At 35.7% G+C, this 19,856-nt stretch overlaps 2 protein-coding genes and 1 long non-coding RNA gene across 4 annotated transcripts; 1 reads left to right on the forward strand and 2 right to left on the reverse strand.

Annotated features, from left to right (window-relative positions):
* Window positions 1–355: 355 nt before the first annotated feature.
* LOC121797246 (60S ribosomal protein L21-1-like) lies at window positions 356–1,699 on the reverse strand. The gene is made up of 2 exons (XM_042196001.1): window positions 1,394–1,699; window positions 356–755 (listed from the first exon to the last, which is right to left on the reverse strand). The coding sequence occupies exons 1-2, from the start codon at window positions 1,628–1,630 to the stop codon at window positions 498–500; spliced, it is 495 nt and encodes a 164-aa protein (XP_042051935.1). The 5' UTR covers window positions 1,631–1,699; the 3' UTR covers window positions 356–497.
* Window positions 1,700–3,396: 1,697 nt separating this feature from the next.
* LOC121794348 lies at window positions 3,397–8,641 on the forward strand. 2 transcript variants are annotated; one of them, XR_006049283.1, is made up of 2 exons: window positions 3,397–7,138; window positions 8,408–8,641. It is a non-coding gene; the product is annotated as an uncharacterized LOC121794348 (long non-coding RNA). The 2 variants fall into 2 exon arrangements; XR_006049282.1 differs by lacking the exon at window positions 3,397–7,138 and adding an exon at window positions 7,145–7,705.
* A 470-nt stretch (window positions 8,642–9,111) lies between these two features.
* On the reverse strand, window positions 9,112–10,738 carry LOC121794346 (zinc finger protein 8-like). The gene has a single exon (XM_042192466.1). It carries the CDS (start codon window positions 10,689–10,691, stop codon window positions 9,888–9,890), a length of 804 nt encoding a protein of 267 aa, XP_042048400.1. The 5' UTR covers window positions 10,692–10,738; the 3' UTR covers window positions 9,112–9,887.
* Window positions 10,739–19,856: the final 9,118 nt, after the last annotated feature.

Here is a 19,856-nt window from a genome sequence, read left to right on the forward strand (position 1 = left end):
TCTGTTTCCACTTTTCCTATCTTTGATAGGGGGAGAAATCAATAAAAAAAAGGATACATTTGCATGATATTGTATGTGATTTCATACGCAAAATAAAAATCATTGTAAAACTAAATAGCGATAAAGATTTTAATAAATGAGAACTACAACAATAGACATAATTAAAATATTTTTAAATTAGTAAAAAAAAGAAAAGACATAGATAGCATAGCCATAGGTATAGTTGTTGAATGTGAATATGGCCTGCAAACAGCATTCTGTAGGTGGGATGAATGATCTATTATTCTATGCTCTTATTTAAACAGAATATTTGGTTAAATACGAACAAATATAAATTCAGACATCTAAATCTCAATTTAAGAGAGATGCAACTAATTATATCATTTAGGCCAAAATTGGTCTTGAGTTGATTGCCAAAGAAAAAAGAGCACACAAGTCTTATGCGATAATATAAGAAAAGGAAAATCACAAGACATAAGATAAATAAATACTCAGTCTTAGTAACCACCCTTGAGATCATTAACCACGTCGTATGGAATGGGAGTGACGGTCTCTAGTGTAGCACCCTCCACCATGAAACCGGGCTTGGGTCCCTCTGGCTGTCTCTTGGTGCTGATGATTTTGCCCTGAGCCTTCGCCTCAGCCTTCAATTTGTCGTTCTTCTTGATCCTCTCTTGGATCTCCTCATGGCATCTCGAAGGTTGGACGTGCTCCACACGAACATGAATCCTCTTCCTAATGATCCTGTTTCCAACCTTTACCACAAACAAGAAACACAGCATTTTAACCAAACTCTGCTAGATAAGCAGATACTCCTACTATATAAATGTACTACACCAAGTTTCACTGCAACGGCATGCAAGGAATGGAAATGCCATTTAGGAAAAAGAAGTAGAGTTAATGTATCAAATATTCATCTATGCTTAAGCATACAAGGAATCACCGATTAGAAATAGAACATCAGGGAATGTATCACAAATGAATTCAAACGCTGTTTACACCGATTAACGCATCATACAAGCTTCTAGTCTCACAAAGATACATGGTCAATTTACGATTCCAAATTAGCCAAATTAGGATATACAATCTTCAAAAGAGATCCAGTTTCAAACATAAAACTAACCGTTCTACTAATTTATTAATGTATAACACGGATTTCGAATTAGAAATGTTGGAGCTCCAGAATCAACATACAACTCTAATTTCTCAAATTGTTAAATCATAGTATTATCATCCGCAAAAGGTCCTAACCAAATACAAAACTACTATGACAAACAATACCAATATCACAGCTCAAAAAAGCAGATTTTTCAGCAAGAGACAAAAAAAAATCAGAAACACAACTGGAGCAACGGAAATTAGGGTTAAAAAGCAAGCTCAAAAGACAGCATACCTGTTTGTTGACTTCAACACCGACAGCGCGCTTGGTGACGTTCCAGACGCGACCGGTGCGGCCATGGTAAAACTTGTGAGGCATACCCTTGTGGATGGATCCGTTAACCTTAACGTCGACATAATCGCCGATTTTGAAGATCCGAAGGTAGGTGGTGAGATGGGTAGGACCCTTCTTCCTGAAGGCGCGGGAGAAGGAGTCTCTGGTGCGCGACCTCAAACCGTGACCCGCAGGCATTTTGCGATTGTTTCAGTAGCCTCACTGCGGATTTGTGTGGGAAATGGAGGTGGAGAAAGGCTTTAGGAGAGGGAAACGCCTTATACTAGGGTTTACGCAATTCTGATGGGCCGTAAAATTTATCGAATGGGCTTTTATTTTATGGCCATGCATCATGTTTAGTATGTGGGCCTTCCGAAATAACACCAAAAGAGAACTGCTTATAAATGGAAAATAACTTTCGATGATTATGTGTACATAGTTTGGAGCATAGAAGGATGTTTCGGTAATAAAATAAAATATGGATTATAAATTGGTCAATCTTTTTTTTAGTGGGTGTTAGGTTTGCAAGATTGTATCCGGGATTAAATTTGTAATGTGGTTAGTTCATGAGATTCAACCCCACAACTCAGGGGGTGTTCGGTTGGCAAGATTAAATCTCATGATTAAATATGTATCATGTTTGGTTCATAAGATTGAACCATTCAACTTAATCCTAGATGGATTGTCTCATGGTAATTAGTCATAGCCTCCCCCTCCAACTAAAATAATCTCACAACTTAATCCTAGATGGATAGTCTCATGATATTAATCATGACAACCGAACGTTATCTCAATGGATAATCATTAGATAATTAGTCATAACTAACCCCCTACCAAGATACAATCCTAGATTGTATCTTAGTATTATTTTATCTTGAAAACCGAACACCACCTTAATAAGATAAGAAGATTGAAACTTTTCAATATCCTAAAATCTATGGTAATTTCTATAATTTGATAACTTTACTAATTTTAATCGAAGTCTATCAATAAAATATCGTTAGAGCGTTACTTCATTACTTGTTAATGTCTATTAAAAGTTACTCAAGCTAATGGACCAAATACTTGTGCTTACTTGAGATAATAATATGCTGAAAAATATGTCTTCAAGCATTTATATGATTCATGTCGTGATTAGTCGAGCAGAAGATATACTCCCTATTTTGATATGTTGGTATTAAGTTGCATTTTAGTCCATTTCTCTTTCGCAACAATCTCTATTGCTTGTATCGCACGTGGCGATGACACCGGAAAGACCTATTGGCTTGCTTGTATCGCACGTGCTGATGACACCGGAAAGACTCAAAAACATTAATAACAATTTAGACATCCAATATAAAGATAATGGTTCCATCAATGAACTTAAATTATACAAACAGTGAATAACGATTGACTGAACTTTATAAATACAAGCAAAATTTATCGCCTAGATAGTGAAAATGAACGTGAAATTATCATTTTAATTCAATAAATTAATCATTATGGGTACAGGTGTTTAAAATTCTACGTATTTCCGTATAGTGTTGTTTGTATAATAATTAAAGGAAGACTAAAATAGACATAATTTTTTATAGTAAAAGATTTCTCTAGTTTACTTTATGTTGAACATGATTCATATTAGTTTATTTGTCTAGAAGTATCTAAACATTTTCGAATTCCAAGGTTAAAGGTATTTGACTATGATGTCCTTTTGATTATTATTCAATATCAACACCCTATTTTACTTTAGTAATTATTTTTTGTAATGATTTTAGTTATTTAGTTAATAATTGAATGGTTTTCTGTGTTGTTACAGGACCCAAGAGGTGAATAATAATGATTGATTATAAATAACTACTATCGTAGCCCCCTTTTTTCAGAGCTGATATTCGTGTATATAATATTCGTTTATATACTATCTTTAGTCATATTAGAAAATTTTAGAGCTGATATACAAATATTTGAGGAATGGAGTACAAATAATTAGCAAATAAACCTAAGGGCATGTTCAGTTTATCAGATATGACCAGATTTGGATATTGATCAAATTCTGTTGTTCAGGTTGTTTGTTAAATTTATGGAAGGCCCAGGCATGGGGCTCAGCCCGCAACTGTTCATCAGAATTGCTCTTGCAATAAATCTCACCAAATGGGTGGTTTTCAATTCTTGGGAGCCCAGAATTGAGGGACTTGGACATCGAAAAGACATTTTTGCCCCCAAATTTTTAGATTCCCCTCCAAATCGAGAATTTGTGCACACCTTACGGCGGCAATGGCTGGGTAGTTTCTCATGGCGACAATGGCGGGGATGGGAAATCCGATGAGGGGAGATGCATACCGCCACACCACCGTTGGTTTCTGATACCACCGCGGCGGATTTCTCTGAAAGTGCGTGGCAGCCGCTGCATAGGGCTTCGATCCAGGTGAGCGTTAGGGCCAGAGCGAGGCAGCGGGCTCCCTTCAATTTTCGTTTCCCCATCTGTGCAGAGAAGCAAACGTGGAGGCGGCGACAACAAAGGTGGAAGTAGAGGTGGAAGCTGTGGATATGGAGGTAGCGGTAGCTACAACGAAGGTGGTGGTGCCTGTAAAATTTGAGATGAAAATGATTTTCCACAGCTTTTGGAGGTTGAAGGGTATGGCTCGGAATTATGAAAATATTTGGAGGTTTTTTTCGTCCTCTTACCGGAAAAAAAGAAATATCACTTTTATTTATGGATCTTAATTCATGGATACTGAATACATGGATATAATTCAAAATAGGTGGGCCATACCATTTGAAATCTGGCCAAGAATTAATTCTGTGCATTTGCTAAAAGGGACAGTGAAAGGGTCCTAAAGAAATTGTTGTATGGGCTGGACTTTTGGGCCATTAATGATTAGGTTTGTGAGCCCAAATTGTTGTTCATGTTTTTTCGCGCGAAAAGCCTGCAATTAAACGACTTGAAAATAATTAAGAGAAATGAAAGTTGCAGATCAAAAACAAAAGCAAGCCGCGCGCTAAACTGTTTCCCTAATTCCCTTGGCATTTTTTCTACGCCTACTGTTTTTTTGGGATACGGGAAAATTCAGTGCGCACAAGCCGGACATTTGATGTTTAGTTTTAAACCTTTTGTTTTTGCCTGTTATTGGGTTAGTTTATTTCGGGTTTAGTGAAATGAATTTTGCATTCGTTAGACTGTTCTGATGGTGTGAAATGTTTCAGATTTCAAGTGGAATGAATTCTCATGATTATAGAGACGTTAGTGTTTGTTTACGGAGGAGTTTTAGTTGCTGTAGGGTTTGCCATAGTTCCTAGCTCTGTATCACTAGGACGTACTTGGAGTCTGATTGAGATTTGTGGAGATCAAAATTATTCAGGAATGATTCTTACTGCTCGATGGATGAAGTTCTTCTTAGTGAAAATGTTTGCCTCTCTATTTGAATTTTGCATCACCTTTCGAATTTTCATCACTTTCATTTCACAGTTACAACATTATCTGCATTCTCTGTTCTCTGCTGGGGTGAGACGATGTCAATCGCACAACCGTTAGATATGTACTTATGCATTCATTTCTCAGTCCATCTAATAGGTTTTCAATACCACTAAAATATCCTTTTCCCTTATTGAAAAGCTAAATTGATTGCCTGGTATTGCTGAAACCAATGATTTAATCGGAGAGCCGACAATATCTAGATGCAGATAGCTATCTTTACTGCCTTCACATAGTGACCAAGCAGCCAACCTGTTTGGGCTTATCCAGAGCAGCTGAGATTTTTTATGACATCTGAAACCTGTAAAGTGTTGCAGTTGATCCCGAAAGATTTAGGCTCCCTATCAAACTCATTACAGAATTATTTACAGGTTACGCACTTCCAAGGTTCACACAGCTCACAGTGGCATCCTAGTGTTCATTTCTTACTAGATGCACTGAGGATGACCATGTTTCTCGAGTTCAGCATTAAGAGCTTAGATGATTAGTCGCAGGTGCTGCAGGTTGAATATATTTATACACCATTTGCTTCAGTTTTATAATCTACTTATCTGAAACTGGTACTAATATGTAAAATTTTGAAGAGATTATCCCCCTTCTCTTTTTGGTGAAAGTTTTATGCGCTGCCTCTTGAATCTTTACAGTTTGCTTTTTACTCATATGGTGGGTATATGCTGGTGTACCATCAATGGAACATAGAAATATCTACTCTGGAAAGACTAAGGGTGATTTACAATAAGATTTAGGCAGCATTTAGTGTGGACAATTTCAAATATATAGTCCAGTATGCTTGATAGTTGTTGGCAATGCTTTACTTTAAGATTTTTACAGTGTATGTTAGGGTTTGTATGCATTGAGTTTTATATTGGGAGTACAGAAGGTTGATGACCCTTGAATTTCTGGTTAAAACAGTTCTCATTTTTAAGGTTTCACAGTTGTGAAATGACTCCTTGAGCCTGTAAGTTGTAACTGTCTCAGTAAAACATGGGTATCTTACCGTGATATATTGTATATTTGTATACTCAGTCAATTCTTATAGCAGAGATCTATCCAACTTATGATCATAAATGCTCACAACTCAAGAAAGGTACTGTTTGCTAAGTTGAACTCCTTCATATTAGTACTATCTTGAATAATATCAAATGTCAGTACTTGATTGTGCCATTACCTATTAGATACGGCCATAATACAGTTAATTTGTTATTAAAGCAAAAGAGATTGGTGACTGAATATATGGTACTGATGCAGCTCTGTATCCAATATAAAACGTTTATAGCCTCTGTGCTAAATAAATGTGATATTATATAGTACTAGTATACAGTGGCATCTAGGGAATGCAAAGGGCGTGCTCTAAATTCTTGAGTGCCTATTGTGTATGTTTTTTTCAATTTGTCTATTGATTGCTGTTATGCTGGATCCAACAATATTGATAATGAGGGAGTAGCATACATTGCTATCTTATCTTAGAAATATTAGCACAAAGAGAGGGTAAAGACATTAAGAGAGTGAAATTCCTTTAATCCTAAACATGTTTGCAGTTTGTAATTATGAAGTAGACTTTTGATGCATGCCTCACATAAATTGAGGCATTCTGCTGGATGCAAGTTGGAAGCATTCATATGTGTTGTTGAAATACTTGGGAGAGGTAGGGGCGCTCATGTCTGGGGTCCTTGTTGTTTTATGTGGATGGAATTTTGTGCAATATTAATTGAGCTGCAGAAAGTTTTATTGTCTACTTAATATGATCACCTAATTGCTAGTATCACATTTACCAGTTTTTTATTAGGTAAATGCCAACCTTGATGAAAACTTGTCATCTTTGAAATCAGATAATAGGGGAGGTGCCGGGACATGTGTGTGGTTAAGCTAAGCTATACGAGCATCTCTCATTATCAATGTACATGTATAATAGAATACATACATGTGGCACCATATATCATCTTTTTGTCTTGATTGCATGAACCCAACACCCCCCCCTGCGCACTTTAGCATGGGGCACTGTTCAAACTGTCAACCTCGTCTGCAAGCTTTATAGAGCTGTGGACCGATGTTACTTAAATTCCATGGTTGTGTGACTGTGGTCCTAAGTTTCATATATGTGTGCTCATCATATGTCTTTGTTATTGGCTTCTTTATTAGTCAACTTTTTCTGTGCATTTGTTTCTGTAGGTATCCTCTATTTATCCCCCATCAGAGGGAATTAGTTGGTGGGCCTGGAGATAGTTGGCTTGTACTATCATTGCCACAGTAGCAATTTGGTAACACTTCTCTATTCATGCTTTTAATTCTTTTCCGCTATTTTTTTTTACTTTCCCACAATCCCACTGCTGTCAGTTTCCGTCTAATTGGAGGGTGCTCAAGGCCATACAATTTTCATTATTTTGAAATGGAATAAACACGTATATTTTGGTTCCTCGTTTTGTTTTTTTTAATTGGATCTCTGTGCTAGATTCCCTTTTGTTTCTGTCAATTTTTTTGAGCTAGGTCCTAATTGTTTTTTCAACTTCTTTTTTAATTGGATCCATATACTGTGGTTTGTAAAAACTAAGTCATGTAAGTCTTTCATTTATGCTAACATTATGCCGTCGCCTAAAGGAGCTAAATCTAACGTGACTAAAAGTATTGAAATTCAAATTTAACCTAGTTACCTTACAGGACAAAAATAAACAGCAAAGTCTCAGTTTTAACTATTAAAAGTACAGTCATATTTCAGAAAAACTTGGCAGCAAAAAATGTGCACGTCTCCTTCTGGCAAATGTAGTGTTCTTTTCGGTAGATGGAATGTGAGAAAACTTGCTGAAAACTACGTGATCGGCCCAAACATGGTATTTTCTTTTTCATTTTGTTTTTTCCATTTTAAAGTTTAGTATTGGTGCTCAACTCTATGAAAGATAAGCTTTAATGCAGTGCGTTTACATTGTTCACAACACACACACACACACACACACACACACACACACACATTATAATATGCATGCATTTATTGCTCGGAATAATTGCAGCCCTCTGTTAAGCAAGTGTGAAATTAATAAAATAAACTCTGATATATCAGGTGGTTCAAATTTTGGGTAAGGGATATGTATGTTACTAAATTCATGTTTGCTGAGTTTATTTTAGGTAAGGGATATGTTACTAAATTCATGTTTGCTGAGTTTATCTTCTATTTATAATTTATCTTTTTCATTTTTGATCAAGTTGAAGAAGTATTTGCTATTTCATTAAAGCCTATTTATAAATACCTTTTCATTTTTGTGGCTGTAAATAAAGATGGATTTATCACACAATTTATATATTGTTTTTAATCTTATTAATTATGCTGCACAGCATTAAATTTCATATTAATGGATATATAATGAGGTTGTGCTTGCAAATTCGAAAATTAAATGCTGACCGACTGTATTTTGAAAAGGTACTCCCCACAAAAGTAAATTCTGAAATTTTCATAATCTGCCCTTGCTAGTTATATTTCAAACTTGCATCTATCTAGATTTGAGAAACTTTTACGAAAAGTTGGAAATTTATTGCAGCTAAAATTAGTACCGGATTTGTCAATGCATGTTAATACACCACTGCAGATTCACATGCCGAAGCAGTAGGATCTCCCCAGCCATGTATATATTTGTATATATTTGTACACATTATTACGTGGGAGATAGATGTATCTGTATAGAGGATCTATATAGAGGATAAAGGAGCCTGAATAATTTTTCTGGGCAAATTACAAAAAAAATTATATTATAAATTTTTATGTTTTTTCTCAATTTTTACAGAGTCTAATTTATTTGAAATTGTATCTAATGAGACATCCAAAAGGTTATATGAGGATGCGTCCACATGTGAATTTTATTATCGTTCTCAACACATTTCTTGTTGAGAAATGAAATGCATATGCGTCATATCAACAACATAGTATATATAGGAAATGAAAATATTTCGTCATGAGATAATTGAGAAATATGTATAAAAATCATAGTTTCCACGATGACTTTTAAAATTGACGTATTAGAATTTAACCAAAATTCATGGGTTTTTGGCACTTTTTCTGTAATTTTTTTCTTAAAACTAGGGGTCATAAACATATTCTCTTGAAGTGTGTATATATGACGTGTGTTAGTTTAGGGTGCAAATATATCGTGTACATATCTCCACTCAATAGATCCCATTCACTTCAATAGATTTGGCAAAATGGGAATGCTCAGATCACTTATCTTTGCTTCAAACTGAATGCAAATTAACGAGTTTTCACCAACATAATTGTAAAAACAACTGATTTATTACAGGATCAGTTCTCTCACTAGTAAGTGTGGCCAATTACACAAGAGATATGGGGGGATTCATCACTTCATATATACATAGTACACAACTAATATTGATCTTGAATATCTAGTACATTGAGCATGACAGTTAGGGGCCTACTTTAACATAAAAATTAAGATAAGTGGTCTCAAGATCATTTGGAGGTAGCAAGTGGCAAAAGTCTTCATCCGAAATCTTCTCTAGATATGTTATAACATCATCAGTTAAAGCTGGATGGTACACCAGATCTTCAACTAGATATGTCTTAACATCATTAAAGCTTTGATGATCCCTACCTTATATTCATTTCAGCTGCTCTATTAATTCTTGCCATGAGTGCTGCTACAATGGATAGTGGTGGTTTGGTTTGGTTTGTGACTCCAATTAATTAAGCCACAAAGACATGAAACAGAGATCTTTTCTTGCTACTAATATGACCGACTAACAGAAGAATGTGATGAATGTCTATTGATTAACACCGACGGTCTGTTTCTAGGTAGCTAGCTAGCTGCTGTTCCCATTTGTTCAACTCCATTGGTTTGGAATTTGCAATTCTTGAACTATATTTGTTCGAAATTAAACTGACACTGATATAATCTACAATATAGCAACACACTGCCTACTTGAGGCAACATAGATATGTATGTGTGAAGAAACTATATTAATATATGTCCTGCAGAATATATTGAACAAATTAATGGAGAAAACTCATCACAGATGCAAATCCAAACTCACATGATCTTGCATGGCAGGCTTTGCATCGAATGTAAGAGCAGCAGCACTAGTTATTGTTGACAATGGATTCAACTTCTCACTCTTGGAATCTAGCAATGGAATCTGGCGATGATGTGTGGGTAGAGAAGGAAAAGGAGACGGCCGCCACAACCCCAAGGGGCTTCCGTTGATAGGCTGTGGCTGTGGGTGATGGTATGAGGCGTGTGGTGTGGTGCTGTTCCAAGAATGATAGGGTGGAGGAAGAGGTGGTGGAGCTGATCGGAAGCGGGTGTAGCTGCTGTAGTTCATGAGGCGGTAATGATCATCTGATATGCCGGCATGGACCATAACCGACTGCAGATGGGCGCGTTTGGCGTTCTGGCGTTCCCTCTTGTGGGCGTTTTGGTGGCCGCCAAGAGCTTGGGAGGTGGGAAAGATTCTGCAGCAGTAATGGCATTCGAACTTCCTGCTGCTTGTCTCTGTGCTCTTGCTCTCTCCATCATCAATGGTGCTGCCACCTCCAAATTCTTTGCCGAAAAGCCTTATGGCGCTGCCGCTGCCCTTTTCTTTAGCCGGGCGGATGAAGGGCAACTCAGAGAAAGACTCCACTTTCATGAAGTCGCGAGTCTCTCTCTCATTCCTGTCCATGGAAGTACGTACCGAGTTATCCCTTCTTGAGTGGATAGTCTGGAGAGTGTGTGTGTGTGAGAGAGAGAGAATGTTGAAAAGTAGGAGGTTTAGTTCTCTTAGTATAGTAGATATGACGAGGTGTAGGAATAGAGATTTCAATATATATGGCATGATTTGTATTGGATCTATAATTAAGGTCCCTTATTTTGGGTGAATATTTATGGATCATGGTTTTGCACTTATTTAAGCCTACTGACTACATAGTTTTGTAGTTTATTGAAATGGCTCCATCTAATAATCCTTGTCATTGTCTGATAACAATGGTTGTAAGGCATGGCAAAGTTTTACATCATCCAATTCCATTCCAATATATGGGCTACAAGTACAAGTCTACAACATGTATAAATTGTGTAATAACATTACATTTACATTGATGTGGTTAAGTCCGATGATAAAGGCTGCAAGATTTCATTGATAATTGATGAAGAGGCATTAATGTGGAAAATGTGATTAATATTCAAATCAAAGAGAAGGGACAAATGAATTGAAGAGTAGTGAGGACCAGGTACAAGTACTTGTTTCCACTTCTTAATAGCTACTTGGCTCTTCTGTAATAAGGCTACCCCATTGTACAATCATGTGGTCCTAATTTATGTTGCCCATGACAAAGAGATTCCAAATCCATCATCATTACGCTCCCTTTCTCTACATGGTTTTTTTTACCTCATCTGCTTTCCATAAAAAAACCCATCAACTTGGATTCAACTGTAAAGCTATTTCTAGCAAATCAAACCCCAACACTCATTATTCTTTCATTACAGACATATGTTTATGTTAATACGCTAGTGGTCCTAATTATCTCATACTCCACAGACCTCTACCCCCTTACATAGGAGTATATTTATGAAACAAGTAATATACTACTCCTACTTACACTATATAACGCAGCTGCACAATGTTACTACATTAGATATAAGATAATCCCCTAGATGATATAAGGTGTGTCCACTAATCATAATGGAGTATCCAAGATTTTCGGTTTATGAGTGCGATCAGGGACAAATCTATCTTGTAACAAATGCCCCTCCTCAAATATGTTTACATATACTACTATTTTGTTGTTTAATTTTGCAAAATATTTGAAATTTCCTTATATTTGCACCTTCTCAAATTTTCCTCATGGAGTATATAAGTTGCCCCCTTTCATTTATAATCTAACTCCGCTCCTGAGTGCGAATATAATTATAGCTACTTGAAGCTTCAAAGTTCAACCGATCCATTTTCTTCTTTTTAATATATTCTTTCAATCAAAATAACAGTCTTTATTTTTCTATTAAAAAACTTCTTTATATAAAAAAATGGATCACTTTCTTGTGTTATTATTTGGATGAGATCATCTATTTGAAATGGATATTAAAAAATATATGCATTACTACAAGATAACTAAAATACATTAAAAATTGAATAAAATAGAAAATATAAAAGTAAAATGCTTCATAAGATAATTAAAATGTACTATTAGAAGAGACTAAAAAAGATATGCATTATAAAATAACTAAAATGCATAAACATACATTAGAATAGAATTAAAATGTATAAATGTGCATTAGAAGATAACTAATATTTAATAAATTAGTACATTATTTTATTTTCGTAATATATAAGCTTGAATATGTACTTTGATCCTGTGTTACATTATTAATTCGAGCACATTTTATTATTTGCAATATGAATATGTTGTCGTAGTTCAAAATATTTTCTACTATTATCATTTTTCCTTCTACTCATATTCATTTTTGTCTGTCCGCGTAATCAATCAATGACAAGTTCTGTTAGCCCAGATTCAATCATTTATTAAAGTCATCTTTAACTATTCACACTAAATCTAAAATAATACTCCTATAATTTTATTAATTATTATCCTCTTAAACGTATCTATACCGACACACCGACCTACAAATTTTCGACCACTAATATAATATAGTACTACTAAAAAGATACTATTAGATTTACCAATCATTCAAAAATTATGATAGTATTAAATTTATTGTTTGTAATCATGATAGTATTAAATTTATTGTTTGTAATCATGTTTCATGCCATGTATTTATATATTTTGAAGATTATTTATACGCGCTGATTATCCATTTATTTGTATATTTTAAACATATCTATATATTTTAGGGCATCCGCAATAGTACGGATGTCCCGACGGACTTCCCAAAAACACTTCCTGTCATGTCATAAGGACATCTCACTGCACAATGGCAGACATCCCCAATGACATCCCGGCGGACATCCAAAAAAAATCGGCACATCCGTCGAGACGTCCGTCGTGGCACCGCAATGGCGGACGTCACGACAGACGTTCCGGAAAGTCGAGGATGTGCGGTGTCTGCAGCGGACGTCCGCGTCCGCCCCTCCCTCGCCTAATGGCGGACGTCCCGCGCGGATATTCGGCACGCCGGTCCGACGTCCGACGGGACATCCTCCATTGTGGATGCTCTTAAATTACACATCAATAACCCAAAAACATTTTCAGTCACTAAGTATTAAATAAAAAAATACTGATATTTGAATATTAATAACCAGAAAAATATTAAATTAAATTTTCAATAATTATATAAAATAAATGTTATATTAAATTTAGGTTATTCGTATGTAAATACACAAAATATCAATATTATTCTATTAATCACTCTGAACGTTATTTTTCTATATAAACATATGAACTTTGAGAAATTTTTTTTCCTTTGACAAATAATGCATGTGGACTACACATGATACATTATTATCTACATGAAAAATGTGGCAAGACAATCTTTCAGAGTTGTTGCCTGTAAATATACAATCTTTCGACATTTTATACTAATATTTTGTCTGAATTTTCATTTTTTGGATCTAAATGCATGACTTTGGGATTTTTTAAAAATTTCTTGCATGGGCTCATTTTGATCGAATTTTACGTTTTTGTGAATTACTCAAATTTAAGCCAATAGTATTCATAATAAAATATTCTTATATATAGACAACAACACTTTTGAATAATGTTGGCTTAAACAATTGTCTAATATATTGAATGAAAAACAAATTTTATGAGACATTGTGTATTTTCGACTTATAATATTTAATAAAGAAATTGAAATTCAATATTTTTTGCCTAGCCCGACCATTTACTAAATGGGCATGAACTAGGCTAGGACCAAAACTAAAAAAAATACTATATGAGTCCAACCCAAACCAATTCTGTCATGGTCTTGGACCAAGCCAATTAAGCCTCGAATTGACCGAACCTAGGCAGGATTGAGTCGAGTCAACCCACTTGACAAATTTAATTGAGTATGAGAAATTCTTCTATATATCTCCATATGTACTTCACTTTTCTAGTCTTAGTACATCGAATCAAAATTAGTTGCCAATATGCCATGTTAATTATTGATCCTTCAATAGCTTATAAGCTCTTCAAAAGTACTGTTTCATAATCCTTTCATAAATAAACTTTTTGCGAAAATAAGTAATATTTTAATATATGCCCCTTCAATTTCATTTCTCTTCCATTTTTTTCACTCTTAACTAAATTTCTCTTTATAATTCACAATTCTCTCTAGTTTATAAAGTGAGGGGAAAATATCATGAAATTTGAGACCACGGGATTTATTCTGCCAATCTTTTGAGAGATAAATCTATACTAGTATATTTTCAATCAAATAAAAGTATGAATATATGTGAACCCCTCTTCAAAATTGTCAATGAAACATGTATTGAACTGTCTACACAAGATTGATGGCCATTGATCCATCAATTGTTGTCTGGAAACTGACATTTTTTTGGACCACTAGGCTATCTATCCGTATGTCACGCTAACCATCCTCCCAAAATAATTAACATCACAACATATGAAATAGTAGTAGTTATAACAAATTTTATTACAAAACAAAAAATCAGAATATGTTTGCAAGAATTGATCTTCGGAATACTTAGTACGTACTGTTAATCCTAATTTGGCAAAATTTATCTTTGGGTCATTGGCGCATATTAATTTGTCTATGAATAATTCTTTCGTCGGGCTAATAATGACATTTTTTATTCCAAATAAAAGAAAATGAGATTTGGTCCACCTATATATGTAATCACATACTACTACTACTACATATTTATTGGGCTAACAATAAATTCAATCGATTTGGTTATAACTTATTGCACTTTGTAATTAGACGGATTGTGGAATAGCCTTAATTTCGATACCAATTCTATCAACAAAAATATCAAGATTGGTCCACTTTATTTGACTCAATTTCGAAACCCTAATTAGTAATTAATATATGCATATTTAGTGCTGAATTATTGTAATCTTTAATTACACGAAGATTTTGGCTTAGTTGATTATAATTAATTTGGAATACTTTCGACTTAATAATGCTTCCCTCAATTCAATAAAATGGCATATTTGGACCAAGTAATGAATTCCAACATAGAGGACCGTGGTTGAAATCCCTAAATTTAGGGGCCAATACAAATACCGACTCCGTCCAAAAAAATAAAGCACTTTGTGAATGACACAAGTTTTAATGTAGAATTAGTAAAGTAAGGGCATACACAGTGGTGCGAATGTCCCGACGGATATCCCCGCGGACATCCCAAAAACACCTTCTGCCACGTCATAAGGACTTCCAACTGCACTGTCACGTCATAAGAACATCCCACTGCACAGTGGCGGACATCCCGACGGACTTCCCACAATAATAAAAATTTACAAATTCACCAAATTAAACAATTTACGGAATTAAAACTTCGACACAAATACGGAGAAATTGCAACCACTTTATTTTAAAAAAACATAGTACAAAAAAAACATACATAATTATTAAAAAATATATTTAGAGAGAGAGATACTCGTTAATACAAGTGAGGCGAATGAAATGAAATGCAACGAGCCGTATTTATAGAATTTTTTTAAAAAATAATAAAATAATCGGGTCGTCCGCGCGGACGTCCGTGGGGTCAACGCAATGGCGGACGTCCCGGGAACGCCGCAGAACTCCGGTGTCTGCAGCGGAAGTCCGTATCCGCATCACCTTTGCATAATGGCGGACGTCAGTGGGGACGGGCGCCATTGCGGATGCTCTAAGAGAGAAGGGAAAAAAGTAAGAGAGAGGAAAAAAGATAACAGAGAAGTAGTGTTAGTGGAATATGAGATCCATATTATTAATAAGAGAGAATGGAAAAAAGTAAGAGAAAAGTTGTTGAAAACTTTCCTTTTTTAAATGTGCCATATTTTTCATGGACAACAAAAAATGGCAAATGTACCCTATTTTTTGTGGACAGAGGGAGTAGGCCATAAGCTAGAGGATTAAATGCAAATTTTCGATTGTATGGAAGCCACGTTTAGTATGTTATATAATAGGAGTATATATATTCATGATTCATCAATTCTTCTAAACAATTTAGGTAGATGAGGCTTGAATTATTGAAGAGTACAAATTAATATTGCAAGTACATTTGCAGAGGGTGGATACTGCGAATTCAATGGATTTCGTAGAAAACTGATGTGAATAACATTTTCCATTAGTTCTTCAAATGATTCTTAGAGCATCCATATCGGCGAGCAGGGACGCGTCCGTCCGTCCGTGCCAGTGAGCAGGCGACGTGGCGCGTTCTGATTGGCCAACAGCATATCCGTTGGAAAATCATTTTAAAAAAAAATATTTTCACAATCCCAAAAAATGACCGCTTTTTTGCCCGTTTTTCTGTATTTTCTTAATTTTTTTTAATTTTTTCCCCAAAATCATCTATAAATACACACATTTATCATCCATTTTTCACATCAAATCATCTCTCATTCATCTCTTATTCATATTTTTCATACAACTTATCTACACATTCATCTCTCACTCAAAATCTCAAATGGATTTCACCCATCTCATTGCGGAAGCGGAGCGCGAAGAACAAGAATACTACGAACAACATCGTGCCGCTTATGAAGCATATGTCGCAACGAATACTCCCGCCCCTCCTCCTCAACCAACTAGATCAACTAGCCGCTACATTCATCGTGACCGGGAGGGAGCCCACGAAAGGCTCGTTGCTGACTATTTTTTCGACCGGCCGCGGTTTCCGAAAGATTACTTTAGGCGTTTGTTTATGCGTATTGTCAACACATTGTCTGCCCATGTTGAATACTTCCAAATAGGTCCAGATGCAGCCGGTCGGCAAAGTCTCTCGGCGTTGCAGAAGTGTACGTTTGCCATCCGACAACTCGCTACTGGGCAAACAGCCGACCTCTTCGACGAGTATTTGCATGTCGGTGAGTCCACTGGAATCCTTTGTCTTAAAATTTTTTGCGTTCGTTCAGCTTTCGGTGATGAATTCCTTCGGGCACCCACCACCGATGATTGCCAACGGTTGCTTCGTCTTCACGAAACAGTCCATGACTTTCCCAGTATGCTTGGCAGCATTGACTGCATGCATTGGAGGTGGAAGAATTGCCCGACTGCTTGGAGGGGCAACACTTAAGCGGCCACAAAGGCGGCGGCCCAACACTTATCCTTGAAGCGGTCGCCGACTACCGCCTATGGATTTGACATGCATATTTCGGTGTTGGCGGATCCAACAACGACGTGCTCTATTCTTCACCCCTCTTCAATGATGTGTTGAATGGTGTAGCACCGGCGATCGACTTCACCGTCAACGGAAATGTATACCACATGGGTTGCTATCTCGCCGATGGTATCTACCCAAGGTGGTCGACTTTCGTGAAGAAGCTCAGCAACCCGCAAGACCCGAGACGGGTTCTTTTTGCGCAACGTCAAGAGTCCTCGCGGAAAGACGTCGAAAGAGCCTTTGTGGTCCTTCAAGCCCGATTCAACATTGTGAAGGCCTCGTCTCGGCTGTGGTACGTGAAAAATATCGCCGACATCATGTACACGTGTATTATCTTACACAACATGATTATAGCCGACGAAGGACCGAGGGCGGCTAGCTTTTAGACGAGGATGAAGCCGGAAGCTCAAGCGCGAGGTCTCCCCCACGCCGAGGTGTACATACGACGGTGGGTGAGAGGATCGAAACAAAGCACACAATGCGCGATACCCGAACCCACGTAGAGCTACAAGAAGACCTAATCAAACACATTCTGACGAAATTCGGCCACGAGTAGTGGTTTTTTTTTATTTTAGGAGTTGAATTATGTATTTTTTATTGATTAGGAGTTTAATTATGTAATTTTTATTTTTTATAATTTTAATTATGTAATTTTTATTTTTTAGGATTTTAATTATGTAATTTTTAATTTTTAATGTATTTTGTAATATTATTTCGGGTATTTTTAATGTATTTTAATTTATTGAAATGTTTTTATTTAAATTGAATAATGGAATGGTGGGACCCTTGTGCTCATCTTTGCGGAAGAGCACGAATATGAGTGTTGTGCTATTGCCTAAGAGCAGACAGAAAAAGTGGGTCCGGGCCCATATCCGTGTTCATTGGCAAGAGCACGGCTGTGGATGCTATTATCCTTTTGATCATATACGCATGTGACAATTTTTTGATTTTAACTATCCGGTTATAGATGCTTGTAATGTTGTAATAAGTATTTTAACTGAGACGCGTCACATTGCGGCATTAAAGATAGAGTGAATATAATTTGGATCCGTATAGGCTATTTTAACTTGAGTGCTCATTTACAATTGCATGTGTATTGTGTTAGTAGTACCTTTTAACTACTAGAAGTGCAAACTCATTTTTTCCAGTTTTTTGCAATCATTTTATGCCCTATCAAATGATAGTAACATGGCGACATGACTTTTTCTCCTAATACGAGAAAATTGTCTGTTCCATGTGTGTTTGTGAACATGCAATTGGAATTGGAATTGGAATTGGAATTGGAATTGGAATTGGAATTGGAATTGGAGCCTCCAATTCTAATTCCATTTTTTGGTATCACAAAAGTGTATAGAATTGGAATTAATTTATAATTCCAAAATTTTCAATTTCATGATTTGAATTTCATATTAAGAAAATTAGAATTCCAAATTAGATAGCTTCACTACCCACTACACACATTTCACACTACACACATTTCACATACTTTACACACTACACGCATTTCACACACACTACACACACACTTCACACGTTTCACACACTACACACATTTCACACACTACACACACTAAGCAAATTTCACACACCACACACATACATTTCACACACTACATGCATTTCACACACTACACACACTAAACAAATTTCACACATTTCACACACTACACAAATTTCACACACTGCACACACTAAACAAATTTCACACATTTCACACACATTTCATACATTTCACACACTACACACATTTTACACACTTCATACACTACACATATTTCACACACTAAACAAATTTACACACTACACACACTACATAAATTTCATGCATTTCACACTATACACACACTACACAAAATACACACGCTACATACACTATACACATACTACACACATTACATTACACACACACGACACAAATTTTACACAAAATACACACACTATGCACACTATACCCAAAATACACACCCTATTCACAAACCAAAATTTTAAATTTGGTTCCATTTAAACTTTTGGAAATTTTTATTTTTTTATTTAGATTGGAAAAAAAATCTAAAACTGAAAAAAAATCCAAAAATCAGATGCTTGAAATGTGTAAATGTGTGTAAAGTGTGAAGGTGTGTGAAATTTATGTAGCATGTGTAGTATGTGAAATGTGTGTAGTGCGGGAAATGTGTGAAATTTGTGTAGTGTGTGAAATGTGTGAAGGGTGTGTTGTGTGTGTATTATGTGTGTATAGTATATGTATTTTGTGTGAAGTGTGTGTGAGTGTGTATTTTGTGTGTACAGTGTGTGTGCACAAATTATTTAAATTCAATTTCATATCAATTACTTCACTTTACCAAACATAGGATTTGAAATTGAATTAGAATTCAATTTCTTCCAATTCAATTCCATAGAATTTCAATTCCAATTCAAATTCCAATTCCATGTCCTAAACGGAGCCTTATTAGTATTTGCAAGTGGTCCCCAAATACTCAATAACCTGTCTAGACATTACTCAATTTTATATTTTCTTCATATCTCTAATTAACTAATATTATTGAGATTTAAAAGCAATTAAAGCTTATGTAAAAATATGCTTGAACCGTCGTAAATAAAGGTGAGTAAAAGATTACTGTCACAAAACCAATATTATAGTATAACTTAAAAGTAAAATAACACGATAAACAATGACGACAACAACAAAACATGAAAGCACCCTCGGCGAAACAACAAAAGTAATAAGATACTAATAAA

The sequence above is a fragment of the Salvia splendens genome, chromosome 3, assembly GCF_004379255.2.
Source record: "Salvia splendens isolate huo1 chromosome 3, SspV2, whole genome shotgun sequence".
NCBI lineage: Eukaryota > Viridiplantae > Streptophyta > Magnoliopsida > Lamiales > Lamiaceae > Salvia > Salvia splendens.

Bases quoted from the DNA above. Each gene is read 5' to 3' on its own strand.
- LOC121797246 (XM_042196001.1), bottom strand. From the start codon at position 1,630: ATGCCTGCGGGTCACGGTTTGAGGTCGCGCACCAGAGACTCCTTCTCC. The intron at 756-1,393 runs GTATGCTGTCTT...TTTGTGGTAAAG, and splicing joins GTGTTGAAGTCAACAAACAG to GTTGGAAACAGGATCATTAG.
- LOC121794346 (XM_042192466.1), bottom strand. From the start codon at position 10,691: ATGCCATATATATTGAAATCTCTATTCCTACACCTCGTCATATCTACT.